We start from the raw sequence: 15,523 nt of genomic DNA, 5'->3' as shown, positions 1-15,523 counted from the left end.
GTATTTGCATAATATGTGGCAACAATAGCTTGCATAAATTTATTTTTAATGGTTAAAAAATAATCTGTAACTGATCCCATCGTACCCTGCCATGCCGTTTATCCACCAGACATTGTTTTCAGCATTTAACAAGAATTAATGATATAAGTGTTTTTTAGCTTTTGTAGCAAGACATCAATATTTAATGCAATTTCAATTGCCAAAAAACTTAAACATTATGGTAACACTTTGCAAAATTAGCTTGAAATTAAAGTGAAAACTGATTAACGACACCAATAACAAACAGTAAACAACATTTTAATAAAAATACACATGACTTTTAAAAATTGGATATTAAGTTAATGACAATAAATGTGTAAAAAGATGTTTTTAAATATATATTCAACAAATTGATTTGCAGCAATACAAAACATAAAGTAACTTGAAATCACAGTCAAAGGTGCTAAAAAAAATTATATCAACTGTCTTTTGTATATTTTTTCACCATTTTATAGTCTTAATCATTTAGCCTGACAATTCTCTTATCGTGATAGAATCGTTCAAACTTTCAGTTATTTCTTTATCACTTTAGCTACATTTCTGGTATTCTTTTATTCATGCCTCCTGGTTTGCTACTAGGAATTGTTTGAGTTAGTAATTGTCCTGCAGGAGCTGAAACTTGCCTGAGTAATCTTTTTGCAGTCATGCAATTTTTCAAAGCTTCTTTTATGTTTGGCGGAGATGAAACCTATGAGAAAAAAAAAGGAAAAACCCAAGTTGAAATTAGCGTTTTTTGTCGTCACTGGATGTGGAAAAAAATGACCAATTTACATATAGTGATAAAACTAAGATTTTTAATCACTTTAACTTAAGATAAAGAAATGCCTTATTGTTATTTTTTGGATTAAACATTAATTAGAAAAACCTAGACAACTTAATACATGTTGTAAGCTGTTGTTTCTATTATACGAGGCGTTCAGAGCTAAAGTGGATTTAGTCCATTAACGACTTGATCCACTTAAAGCTTTGAACGTACTGTGCAATAAAAGCCCAAAGTGCTTGTTTTGAGTGAGGCGTTCAAAGCAAAAGTGAATCAAGGCCAGAGCCTAATGTTGCTCCACTTGGCCACTGGCAGATTTAAAAGAAGCCCTAAAAGAAGCAAAACTTCCTTAATCCAAAAAATAGTCCCGCAAAATTCCTTATTCGGAAAATTTTATTGACAATTCTGCAAATTGGATTTGTTGAATAGAAACATTGAGATTCTTTTTTCTTTTTAAAGAGGACCAATGTTCCTTTTCCTTCTCATTAGCTGTCTTGTACACTATATGACCAAAGAGTATTGGGACACTTTCAAAAATTCGCATTTTTAAGGATTTCTCAAAAAATATGTGACCAAGTGTTTTGTAATTTTTGTTACATTAAAGGTATGCTCCAGCTGTCATTTTCCAATGAAGAGTTACATCACCCTTGCATTTCAGGGATTATTAACAAATTGAGGAAAACAAAAATGTTTCTTGATCATCATTCATTGTAAATTTCTGTGAAAGGGTTTTAAATTTCAGAAATTAGTTAGCTCACGATGTACAGTTATTTTATGTACTTTCGAGAAATTATCACTGATATTCACGAATATGTAAGTAAGCATTTTTTTTTTTTTTTTGTGAATATCAGAGATATTTTCTCGAAAGTATGTAGAATAATTGTACATAGTAAGCTAATTAATTTCTCCAATTTACAGCTTATTCCCAGCTATTTACAATGAGTGATGATGAAAAACATTTTTACTTTTCTCATTTTTTTACTGATCCCCCAAACACAAGAGTGATCTATTTTTTATTGCAAAATGATAGCTGGAGCACACCTTAAATGTGACAAAAGTTACAAAGCAATTGGTCTCTTATTTCTTGATAAATCCTTAAAAATGTGAATTTTTGAAACCCTCGGTACTTTTAGTCATATAGTGTACATATGATATGCGAGCATGCTCGTATTTTATTAGTTTTTAAATATTAATAATGTAAAAGAGAAAAAAATCAATCGCTCAAGAAACCACAATTGAATAAACTTTAGCATGACACTGAAAATGTTAGTCAAATTCCACTTTTGTTGCGACTTCTGGCGTAACGCAATGACACCTGCGTTTCTGCAACCAATGCCCGCTTTTCGTCTTCATACTTGTTGTTTTACACACCTATTTCCATGCTTGAAAAGTATTTCATTTTCATAAGATGTGTGAATGTAAACATTGTTAAATTACATGAAAATGATGTTGCAATGGAAAATGAAAGAAAATTACTATTTCACTTTCAAGAGAAAAGAAAATTTATGGTTAAAAAAACCTGCCGCTCTAGGCTGCTACCTATTCTGCCTATTGGATACTAGATACACTGACTGCAACATCAAAAATGTTTGATAAAAAACATGTCATTCGCACACACAAAAACAAAAAAAAAAAAAAAAAAAAATCGGAGAATAGTAAAAATTATCTTACAAGAAATTGGCAATCTTAATAGTATTTTATTAGTAGGACACATATTTCATTTCACTTACGTTTTCTCCGGAAACAAGGACATCGTCATAGGATGGAGGCTTGTCTGATGAGAGTTCCACAATTGTGTCACTGGAATTTGCCTGTGCGACTGATCGTCTATGGCTGTTTGGATTTCGTTCTTGACAAGATCTAGTTATTAAAATGCATATAAGATCAAGTTAAGATTGAATATTAAAAATTGTGCATCAGTGAAAAAAACATCAGTAGTAATAATAACACAAGGTGCAGCAAAAAAATCTCAGACAAAATGTGCCTCATCGAACAGAAGAAAATTCATTTTTTTAAAAAATTAATTGGGTATATTTCTTTTTGTTAACCACTTAAGTAAGAAAGTATTTTATAGTGTATCTCCTAACTTGTTTTTTTTTTTTTTTTTTTTTACTGTCTAGCAAGAGACTTGTTATTTTAAAGTTGTTTAATGAAGGAGAATGACAGTTTGTTGGTTTTGTATGTCTCGACAAACTGTCTGATGCAATTTGCTGTTTCAAAGAGTTTGGAAATTAATCAACATCCAGGAAGGGGACAAAAACATTAAGAACTCTTCTATTAATCCTAAAGGCAATCAAAGAGTGAGTTCAACGACATCCATGAGTCTTCATGAAAACCGTTGCTTGTGAAATGGGAATGTGAAACTGATCAATGTGGCTAAAAGTAAAAACAGAGCTCTGACAAAAGTCTTACAAGTTCCAAAAATTTCAGCCTTTCTCTGAAGAAAACAAATCCTTGAGCCAAAGATGGCAAATCTTTTGAGATGAGCCTCAAGTCGGCAGCTGGGAGCTATCCCTTTTCACTGATGAGAAGCTCTTTACCATCCATCCTGCTCATAGCTCCCAGAATGATTGGATTTGTTCTGTAGACACTAGGGTAATCCAAAATGCTATGAACAAAATATAAGTTTAAAATATTTATTTCGCCATTGCTGCTCTTGTTCCACTAGGCAAATAACTAAATCAAAATTAGGATCAATTGAGCATGTGTAGGAGTAGGAGTAGAGACAGATTGAGACTTGGTCTGAGGGGAAATTTTCGTAAGCGGCAAAAAATCTCTGGTAAGTATTCTATTTTTAGGATGTTAGGATGTGCTTTCACCTCAGGACAAGGTATAAATGTGTAGATTTGTCCCTTTAAAAATAAAAAAAAATATATATACATATATTCATTATCCCAAGTTAGTTTTTTCTTAATATAATTATGCACTTTATTTCCTAAATAGTCCTCCATAAACACTTTTTATTCTTTAGTACCCTAGCTTGGAACAGTGTCATAGCCGAGATAATGTGTGAAACAATTTCAAACTAATGCTTCTCAGTTACTGTAGGTAACCAAAATTATTTCCTTGCTTGAAAATCGCATATTTTTTTGAAATTTCCAAAATCATTAAACTAACCAATAAAGCTAATGCATCAAAGTTTAACTCATGTAGCCTCAAAAGATTAACTATTCAATTATTCTGCCACACCATTTATTTCTTACTGGTGAAATACCGACCGACGTACCAGCCCTCAAAACTGAATTCGGCAGAATGTTCCAAGTTAGAGTAGTGTCCGACTTGCCTGTGAGCAAGCTTTTACAATAAAGCTAATGTACAATAGATTACAAAAATGGGCGGGGGGGGGGTGAAAGAAAAATCTGTGGTTATTGCCTTTTACCTGCTCACGACAAAGAAGTTTCTATTCTTGCGTTTCTATAGTTGTATAGCACCGAAAAAAAGAAATTTAACTGAATCTTTAAGCCACTGATTATGAAAGCAAAACTAAAGATTGCGTGAAATTTGTTAATATAAGTTTTCTGTTTTTAATGATCAATTAACGTTACCTTTTCAAGGTGACCCACAAAGACATGGCAACAATGAGGATGATTATGCATGTCACTGCAATAAGTCCAACTCGATACATCTCTTGACTTCTGTTATAGGAAATCTCACCTGAAAATGAAACGATGATAAATTTATTTGGGGTAATAGTTGTATGCCAGACAAATAATGCTTTCAAACATTAAAACATAATATAGTCAAGGACTTGCAATGCTGGGTTCAGACCGAAAGCAACAAAAATCTTGCCGCTTGAGGTTTGTGCCTACGCAAGTGGGTTAAAAAAAGTAAAATATTGAACGTAAATTTGAGCAGCGGAAATTATAGTTGCTGGTGCCCTCAGTCTGAAACCACAATTGGAGAATTAGATTTTGGAAAACTTTTTGAAACGTAAGCAAGGACGGAGACAAGGGGGGGTTGGGCGATCGCCCCTCCTTTGAGGGCCGCCGCTGCATCGGCAATTTTTCCAAATTGAAGTTCTAAAATGCAAGTGCGGGTCATCTTTGACGACATTAGGAAATAGAATTGGATTTAAATCTCTCTCTTGGGAAACTTCTTGGAACTGAAGTTTCAAAAGGGCTATTTCAAACGATCTTTGTTGATGTTAGGAGGACGAGTTTGGAGGCTTTTCCGTGGTATTTTGCAAAAGTTAGGTTTTAACGACACCAAATATAGACATTTCAGGTGGTGTTAATGGAAGAAATGGATTCAGTGACTTTCTTCTGGTAATTTTTCGAAACTGAAGAACCAGAATGGTAAATACTGGTATTTTTGTGATCGTACGGTAGTTATATAACAGAATTTCAGATGCAATAAGAATGATATCGAATGTAATTATCTCACGTCACTTTGTCTTTCAAACTGAATAGTTCGGTCAGAACGACGAAATTATATACTTGAAATACTCACTTAAAGAAACACACCTTCCTTTTCTGTCTCGAGCGTGTGGAGCACAAACACAAACTGTGTTACAAATAGATTTGGAATCCACGAAATGGATACATTGCTCATTGAATTCACAAGGATCGTAGAGACTCTGAACTGTATAAAAGAAAAGAAAGAAAAACAATGTGTACTACATACTAGAGTTCATAATTAAAAAAAAAAAAATTAAAAATAAAAAAATCGGATTTAAAATTTAAATCAGATTTTTTTTAATCTTCAAAAATTTGTGGGTATTAATTACTTTACATTTATTAATATAATATATTTCATACTATGGATGGAAAAGCTACTTTTTAGATATTTTCATTTCTTGGCAGTAGCTATTTTTAATAATATTTTAAGTCATAAATCCACACAACTAGAAATACGTATGCACTCTCACTACACACACACAGTGATAAAACTTATTAACAAAACGCAAATAATAAAAAGACAAAGTGTCATTTACTGTGTTATGCGCCACATGATTGACACAAACATGTGGCATGTTATTTTAAACGAAATTCAAACGAATCAGCTTCCTATTCGAGTCATAAAAATTTAAGTTAACGAAATTCCAGTACATTCGTATGCTACGTTCTAATAAAATGTACGCATCCGAATGGAGTTTGGATTAGCGAATATTTTGGACTACAAATCTTCTGATTTATGGCGTTCCAATGCATGTTCTACAATAAAATTATAGCCAATAAACGATGCAGGAAGATTTTGAAATAGACCGATTTTATCAACAGTCATTATTTTCTACTTACCTATTTCTCGACATACATCATACCCCAAATGCGGGTGACGAATACGAAACTGATTAGGAGGACAATCACAAATGCCATTCAGGCACACAGCTCTGTCTGTAATGCAGTCACTGGAATTATGGCAAGGTCCGCCATTTCGGACACCTATGAACAATATCGAAATATTGATATTAAATTAAAAAATAAATAGCAAAATTCTACTTATACATGTGTATCTGGAAAACACATTCCTATGGACCATGAGAAAAAACGAGGTGTAATTCCATGGGAAAATTTATTGCCAAAGAGAGAGAGCAATGTTTCAGCTACTTCTCAACATAAGAACCAACGGAATTGTAATAATTGTACCATAGTATATTCTTCATCAATAGACACTTCAGTCATTCGTAGCACGTAATATCGTACTATGATTGACATCAGGGGTTTGGGTCATGGGGGTCATTACCTTTGCTAAACCGTTGACAGTAATATGCATCCATCTTTATGATACGTGATAATCTTTACATATTTGGTGTACAGATAAGTTTCAGAGGATTTTCAACAGATGGCCTCACTGGTATTAATTCGAAACGGACAATGCTGCAACTAACTTCATTTCATATACCTCATCGCTATACACTTTCATTTTCAGTATGTGACATTTTGCTGAAAAGGAAACAACTCAGTTTTTGTGTGCTCTGAATAAGTCAACTTTAACTTTTGTGCCAACAAAACACAGTTTGCGGGAAAGTTTTTTTCTGCTTTCATTTGAAAAAAAGTGCAGCTGAAGGTGATTTTATGCTTTTTCTTTGGTGAACTGTAAAAACACTTCTTATCCAGCCATTGATGAATAACTCTAATCTGTAATGAAATCGGTTTCTATGGGGGAAAATATCCTTCGAAACCATGGGAAATATCTGAGCCCTCCCCCCCCTAAAATTTTTGCATATGGGCGCCCATGTCCGCGACCCGTATGGCTTCGTTCAATGTTACAAATCGGAAACAACAATCAGTCAAAGCTATGAATTAAGAAACATGTTGGTTTCTAGAGTACAGATGTAAAATTCGCATTTGAAAATAAACGTCAAGTACAGATAGCAACGATTCTCGGTTTGTAATCCCTCCCCCCTTTCCATAAAAAAAAACTTTTGATTAAAAAAAAAATCTTGTGTGTGTTCCTGCCTTTGAGAATCATCTTAACATGAATCGCAACAAAAAGGTTGGGCTCGGGTACAAAAAGGTTAGGCACCATTACCTTACACGTTCGACTTGCTGAAATGCGTAAGTTCGTCTTCAAGACTAATTGAGCTACTTATCTTGTTTTTAAATAAGGTAGAATCTAATCTAGATAACAAACAAGTGAGGAATAACGTTCAAGGATAGAAAGTATATTAGAATAATATTGTTCAATGTTGATGGCATTTGATTCTTTTAACTTTTTAAGCGAAAAGAAAATGTTAACCAAATTGTGAAAAACCCAAGTTCTTTTTAAGCAGAAGTTATTAAATATTTTAAAAATTACTGTTGATATTTTTTGTGTATATTATCATGAAAAGAATCGTCGATTTTATGCGAAATAAAAACTGCTTAAAGTAAATGTAATAAGTACATTTTGAATTATTCACGGAAATATTATTGCGTTGTTTCGTCAAAGAAACAAACTATCACGCTCACGATTATTAATTCAAGTGGTTGTTAATTCGAATGAAGTGTGCGTGACATAGAACAATGCGTATTTAAATAAAATTTCATTAATCAAGTTGGGTTGTAGGCATAATGTTTCTCCAATGAAGCATAACCGCATTAAAACATTTTTTGATAAATCAATAAAAAAAAGGATTGGCCATTTGAAAAGTCAAGTAGATAATTTTCAAAAATTGTCACGCGAAATTTGGAAATCGGACAAAGACCACATGAGGCAGTGAGAAGTAAAGGAGTGGAAGTATATAGATATTTTCAAGTTTTGAGAAAACGGCGTTTGAAGTTCAGACCTTGGGTAGGCTTTCATTGATTTTTTTTTCTGAATCATGCTGTATAGCAGCACTTACCAAGGCTACTGGTACTCTTGCTCCAAGACAGAGGAGAGGTTCCCCTACCATTTGTATTGATCATGTCTAATTTTTTGATTTTGCCACTTACATCCCTTTGCTTGGTCTCACTACCTCATATTTGCTTAAGAGTCGACTGAATGAATGAATCCTCAACAGGACTGCGGATTCGCAGTCAAGAGTCGGAAGGCAAGACCTTTTACACACCAGGCGGTTGGTTGAATCAACCTTTCAAAAGAAATGCCTATCAGCTAGTTGTTTGGCGTTTTTGGTTGTGTTAACACTAGGCAACTTAGTTGAATCGACTTCTCTTCTAATGTGAGCCGAAGCAGCTGCTCAACAACGCTGTTAAAAACTGAACCTAGTTGACTCTCAACTAGTTTACTTGTGTGTAGAGCAAACGCTTGGCAAATGTCAGGATAGTTGAATCAACTAAAAAGTCGGTTCAACTCATCGGTAGATCAAGAAAATGGTAGTGGCACATGTGCCTGGCTTGCCTGATGAGTTGACTGTCAAGGATGCCGGGTGATTCCTTCACTTTTTTAAAAGGTTTCACTTCCTGATAACCGCTCGTTCGAAAGTTGATTTAACTAAGTTGCCTCTTATGTAGGAGGCAGGCCTAAGAGGTACGCGGTAAACTACCAAAAAAGTAAATACAATCATTTCTATGATAATGAAATAATTAAACTGTGACGAAAATTTCAGAAATATTTTGTGGTCGCCCATTGATGCAGAGGTATTGCTTTGATAGTTAACTTCTGGACTCGTACTTAAAAAAAAAAAAAGCACACACACACACACACACACACACAACGAGAGGGCCTGATTACTGAATAGGCCATGGCCTAAAGCACCGATGTGTAGGGGTCCCAAATGGCAGAAATTACTTTAGTCTATGGCTAAAATTATTTCAGCCAATGGCTAAAGTTATTAAAGTCTGAATACAGGATTCCCCCAAAAAGTATTTAGCTTACGGCCTCTCGATGCCTTAATCAGGCCCCGCTCATAGTCATTGCTGGATGCTGGAAAGGGCCTTCTGGAATTTACAGCAATTTACTTCGTTGAAAAAGAGATTCAGAGCTTGACCTTACTTAAAAAAACAGCTTATGTTGAGGATGATTGCGGCTGGTTTTGGGTGTGTGCGACTAAGTTGGAGAAAAATACTGATGAATGCCGTACACAAAAACAATTCCAGCAAATTATTTCCACTGATTATTTCCTCAAACTTTTGAACTTCAGCGCTCATTAATAAAAACTTTGTTGTAATGATACATCCATTAAAAAAATACTTTTGTTTTTAATTTGAGCTAGCTCTAAGTAATTTATAACTTGAACAGTTAAACGCTCACTAATAATACCAACGTTTAATGGGACTAGAAAAGTTTTGCTGGATTTACTCATCCTCATGAATATAATTGCTAATTCACTGATCGAGTAACGCTCTGACGTCACCAACAATGAAACTTGCGCCAAATCATGATAATTTGATAATTTTTGATAATGTTTGACATGCAGGGAAATGCTTTATTTCGACAAGGCTGAACTGGATCCGGTAGGCCATCATTTTTGGAGAATGAAGAAATGAAAAAGTGGTCAACAGCTTAACGCTATCAGGAGTTTAGGGTTAATCCACTTGAGTTAGAGTAAACATTTTAAGTATCAAATTATCATTAAACAGGCAATTATTTCGTTCAAATGTAGAAGTTAATTTTCACCCGTCATACCTTAGCGGGCGATTTTCTAGTAGTTAATAATAAATAAAAAGAGTATGCGTGTTGTAACAGGTTCAGAACCCCTGATTTCGACAGATAGCAAATTATTTTTCAACCCACATAGTTAGGCTTAGTTTTGTTGTCTACCTACTATGAATACATTGAAAAAAAAATGTAATTGTTAATTTTAACTCGCGCCCAAAATTATTCTTTAACCAATATTATTCTATAAAAAAAAATGTATTTTTCAGTTAAATAATTGTAGTTTTTCTCTTCATTCGCATTTTATACTTCCAATATAATAAAAATGAAAGTTTTTCTTTTCTAAATATTGATGCAATCCTTTTTCCAGATTTGCTCCACAAAATACATATTTATCCATTTAGTAACTGATATAAACTTGGGATGCTACAGAACAAAAATAGGAAGTTTTTTTAAATGTTTATAAATCATATATTTCTGATTTAAAGTTGCATTACAGCATTACTTTTTTTATTTAAAGAATTTATGTTTCAACCAGGGGCGGCTCGCCGCTATGGGCAGGGTGGGCCCGGCCCACCCAAAAAATTGTAATTGATAAAATACATTATTAACAAAAATATCGTTTTGTGTTTCAGTTTAAAAAAAAGTAAAAAGTAAGATTTCAAACATCTAGCCCCCCCCCCCCCCCCTCTCCGCATATCTCTAAACAAAACCAGAGAAGTTTTTAAATCCCATTAATTTTAGCGCTGTGCACAGTTTTGGGAGCTGCGGGCTCGCGTGAAGCTGCCCCCGAAACTAAGAGTCACACCCTCTGCCCTTAGCCAATCGCAATGACTGAAACAGAAAGCGAAAAACGGCGGGTGATAACACCCGAAGGAATTCATTGCAACTCAAGGGTGGGCAAAATTCGCCGAGCCCAACGAAATCGTAGTTGTCTATAGCGGTTTGGAGGGAAGAGTCGAGATCAGCGGAGAAGAGTCTAGCAACGTCGCTCACTAGAATAACATGTAAAAGGGCAGAGAATCGGCTGCCCCTGCCCATGTGTCAGGGAAAACCTTTTATCATACCGTTCCGATTCTGTTTTTTTTTTTTTTTTTTTGTCTTAATTTTTTCCTCTTCAAACAGCTATTACTATATATATAAGGCATGGAGATTGCCGGTTTCATGAGATTCCGTACATTTGTTTTACAACGCATGCATAATTTTTTTAGTTATTTGCTTGTTTTTGGAGTTAGAGATGCTTATTCTCAAAATTTCTGTGTAAGGACTTTCTTTCCGAATAGTAGAGCAAACCGGTGGTCTGACGCACCGGCAAAAAAAAAAAAAAAAAAAAAAAAAAAAAAAAAAAAAAAAAAAAAAAAAAAAAAAAAAAAAAAAAAAAGACTGAGGTTTTAAGATTAATTTTCATAATTTTCTATGATTTCTCAGTAGCTTTTTTAAAAATTGTGTCCATTTTTTTGACCATATTTACTTCTTGTCTTAACATTTAAATACTTGTGTAGCAGTTATTTAATAGAGTTTTTTTCATATATTTACTTATTCATTTATTATTATTATTACTTTGTAAAAAAGGAAGGGGGAAAAAACTTCAGCCGTTCGTAATTTTTTTTTTTTTTCATTAGTTTTTAACGGTTCGCGAACCTTTTTTTTTTTCTTTTTTTTTTTTACAAGTTAACAAGAAAACAGCACAAGTCCGCGTGAATTTTTTTGAAAAGCTTTTGCAGGCCCGCATGTCAAAAAAGGTCGAGAGACACTGCAGAAATTACATTACTGTTTTTCATCAGATCGCAGTTCTATTGGTACGTACCTTAGCTTTTTTTTTCTATCATATAGGATAGGTATAGTTTTGACATTAATCAAAATAGTTAAGATCCTTTCAAGCTAATGTGCCTATAACTAGTCGATTAAATATTTTGTTAAGGGTATATGTGTGACCGTAATTAATTTTTCAACCACACTTACTCAAAAGTACTGTTGAATAATGATGATAACACATAAGTTAAATTTGAAAGTCGATTAGTAAAAAATGCAGCAATAGAAATATAATGTTTATTTCTTTTATTTCATTTACTTATTTTGTTGTTGTTCAGACGGACCTTTTAGACGCAATTTGTTAGTTATCCATGTTTTAATTTTAAGGTTGCTTGAATTGTTATGTCAAGATGCGTATACTGTAATTAAAGTATATTTTTTTAAAAATATTGTTGAATACCTTTTTATGCCTGTCCTAAAAATAATTTAATTCACCAAGCAAAACCATTTTTCAGGGGGGTGTTTTTAGTGGTAAGGGGTCTTTCCCTTTTTGAGAGTCTGGTTCCTTAATGTTTGACGGTGTGCCACCCCTCTTGGAGGGAGGGGAATGGCACAGTTGATGAGATTAATATTTTTATTACAACATATTATTATTATTACTGCTGTTAATATTATTATCAATTCGATCGCTTAAGGGAAGCCGAGTGTTTCATTTAAAATGTGCAGGGTGTTCCGTTTTTAACCAATAAGACCTTCATTTTCGCAATTGTTTGTTCAAGGTGCATACTTCCAATTGCAGAAATGTTCAAAATCACATGCAGAGTTAAGATACTAAAAGTTTAAAGCGAAAAAAAAAAAAAAAAAAGAGTCAAAAACTAAAAATAACTTTTTATACTGACCCTAGGTCTCTTAACTTATATTTAGGGAAATAATCTCAATTGAAATATATTACTAACAGAAACAATTTGACATTTATGCGACCAAAACTCAAGGAGATATTCGAGTTTAAAGTTTTAAGGGACCAGATAGAAATGAGATAGGAACTTATCGTCCTTTCAGAAGAATGATAGGTTGTCAAAGTTAAAAAACAAAGTATTTATGTTTTTTAATGCTATTCAAAAAGAAATGCAAATTTTATTCTGTGATACGCGAAAACACTACAAAACATTAATCAATTTGAAAAACCAGTTTTGCACACAAAAATTTTAAGCCTTTTTAAACTGCTATATTTTCCCTCAAAAGGTGTTATTGACAGTGAGTGTGAAGTGGTGTAAGTCACGAAACGCTGCGTTTCATATCTGGGTGAACATTGGTCGTACTAATGTCAAACTTTTTGTGTTGGAATTACATTTTAATGGTGATGACTTCCCTGAATATAAGTTGGAGAACCTAGGGCCCGTATAAAAAAATTGAATTTTGTATCATTTGACTCATTCTTATTTTTGCTTCAAACTTTCAATTCCTTAACCTTGCACCTGATTTTGAACTTTTTTGCAATTAGAAGTATGCATCTTGGACAAACAGTTGCAAAAAAGAAGGCCTTGTTGGTTAAAACGGAACACCCTGTATAATCTATGCACACACAAACCTGTTTTTGTGCGGTCTTTCTTTTTGTACAATTTTTTTGTGTGATTTTTTTTTTCCCCCGCGATATATGAAAATTTCAATCAGATTGGGACTCAATTGACGAAATTATTTATGAAACAGACAAAATGTTTTTTAAAATGAACGAAGTTATCTTTAAAACGAACAATTTGTTTTTATGAGGTTCTTATCCACCGCACAAAAACAGGTTTGGGAGTATTAAATTAAGTGGTATAATTTTGTAGGGCTATCTGAAGTTTGTATTAACTGATTTAAGTATCATTTTATGTTCCTCAGCATTAGTTTACTAACCATTGTTTTCATCATTTTATCTGTGTAAACATATAAGGGTCATTCTCCAGAAAACGTAACTTTTGAACGCAAATATTTTTCAATTTCGAAACCTTTTGTTTTCTTTTTTTTTTTCATTCTTACAAGAAAGTGTTACCTTCTAGAAATAACCATAAACAATGGCCCAGCTAAGTTCCAATTATTTTACTCATAAATAAAAAAAAAATAAAAATCATAAATTTTCATATTATGACATACTATGTACCTATATGTTCACGTTACACAAATTGTGCTTAATAGATTACTGTGAGTATACCCTCAGGAAAATTGATGGGAACATCACTGCTTTTAATTAAACAAGTTATTAAGCAACAAAAAGTCACACAAGGTGTATGACACGCCACGAAGGTGAGAATTCACGAGAATTCACATGTTGTGAACCAAAAATTTTCTAAAAAAAATAAATAAAAAAATTTGTTGTCAGGTTTAAATAGATATGTTTTTGATGACATTAAAAATCAACGTTAAATTAATTGTTCCCTAAAGTTTTTACTGTAAAAGCCGTGTGACAGAAAAGTTACACTTTTTGAAGAATGACCCATAAACATAACTGCGGGCCCACCCACTAAATTAAGGCACGAGCCGCCACTGGTATTGATTTCATGCTGTCGCCGTCAAGGTAATTAGTACACAATAGAACAGGTGGACCTTCGTTGATACTTGCGCATGCGCACAGTTCTTTCTACCCAGCGTCCCTCGAATTGCTGGCACATCTTCCTCCTTCGACCTACGATTTCAGTCGGTTCAGAGGAGCTGCACGTGGCGTTGTCGTTGCGTTCTTTAGGCTTCGTTAAGTTGGTTGCTTAATTATTAGTGTGGAATAGTATTGTTTTAGGAATAACTTATGAATGACTGATAACTGCATTTGTTTATTAATATAGTACTAAACAAGTCATATCGCAGACGATGTGCGATCAATGTTAGAAATGGCCGAAAATAACTTTTTTTCGTCCCTAGACTTCGAAACGAAGGACATGAAGCCCAGAATTTCGTATTATCACTTCAAACTCATGAGTAAGATTAATTTTATTCAATGGTTATTTATGTTATTCTTTAAGATAAATTCATGTGTTTTGTCCATGGGATATTTTCAATGCTGACATCCATTTGGAAATGTACTTTATTGTATTTATTTACTTATTTATTATTTTGCTTTCTTTATTCTTAAATGTGTTATAAAAACTTCCGCAATTATTCCTAACTAGGCATTTTATGTCTTTATAATACAATTAGAAGCATGAATTTATAAAATAAGTCAAGTATTACGCAAAACGAAGAAACTTTCATTTTTTAAATTAAATTGCGAGTACTATTAATACCTTTATATGAATTTCCGATCAGATGTCAGCTTTAAGGAAATATTCTTAGGCTAGAAAACTATCTTGAAGAATAACAGAAATAATTACAGAATGAAATTTAATTCTCGAGTTTCAAGTGAAAATAATACAAAGAAATAAATAGATAAAACACCTTGCAAACGTGCTGATTTCATACTGTCATGTCAATGTATCCTGACATTTTCCTGTCATATCAATACGTATGCAATATTACAAAAGCAAGATCATCTTGCCTAGACCTTGATTTCATGCTGTCATGACAACATCTTGATATTATCCTGTCATATCAATACGTATGCAAGATTACAAAAGCAAGATCATCTTGCCTAGACCTTGATTTTATGCTGTCATGACAACATCTTGATATTATCCTGTCATATCAATACATATGCAATATTACAAAAGCAGCCTACCTTGATATTTTCCTGATATTATGTTGCATACACCTTGTCAGCCAATATTGTGGCAGCCTGCTGACAGCATAAAGGGAGTAACATAACAACATTGAGGCAGCATTAATGCAAGATGATTTTTCTTGCATGTCAACCTTTATGCAATACTGAGGCAAGATATTTTGCTTACTGGGCAAGTAATATTTTAACTACTTTGTAGTAACATATGTTGTTTATTCGAGTCAAAAAAAATTACCTCTGGAAATCAAAGTGTATGATAATACAAGCAATTTTCAAAAATTGCTGCTCAAATTGTAATATTTTGTTATAAGTCCAAAATTATTTGATGT

The 15,523-nt window shown here is 33.3% G+C and overlaps 1 protein-coding gene across 2 annotated transcripts in view; it reads right to left on the bottom strand.

Moving 5' to 3' along the window:
• Nucleotides 1-315: 315 nt before the first annotated feature.
• LOC129217411 (uncharacterized) overlaps nucleotides 316-15,523 on the bottom strand; it is a 59,565-nt gene continuing 44,357 nt past the window's right edge. For both annotated transcript variants that reach the window (XM_054851709.1, XM_054851708.1), the window contains exons 4-8: nucleotides 6,037-6,180; nucleotides 5,249-5,380; nucleotides 4,345-4,453; nucleotides 2,530-2,659; nucleotides 316-727 (exon numbers count right to left, since the gene is read on the bottom strand). In XM_054851709.1, coding sequence (XP_054707684.1) covers nucleotides 572-727; nucleotides 2,530-2,659; nucleotides 4,345-4,453; nucleotides 5,249-5,380; nucleotides 6,037-6,180 — 671 coding nt within the window. In that variant the 3' untranslated portion in view covers nucleotides 316-571. The remainder of the gene's footprint in view (nucleotides 728-2,529; nucleotides 2,660-4,344; nucleotides 4,454-5,248; nucleotides 5,381-6,036; nucleotides 6,181-15,523) is intronic.

Source organism: Uloborus diversus, chromosome 2 (genome assembly GCF_026930045.1).
Source record: "Uloborus diversus isolate 005 chromosome 2, Udiv.v.3.1, whole genome shotgun sequence".
NCBI classification, from domain to species: Eukaryota; Metazoa; Arthropoda; class Arachnida; order Araneae; family Uloboridae; genus Uloborus; species Uloborus diversus.
Note: the sequence above shows the minus strand (reverse complement) of the source record. Positions and strands in the feature narration are given on the sequence as shown.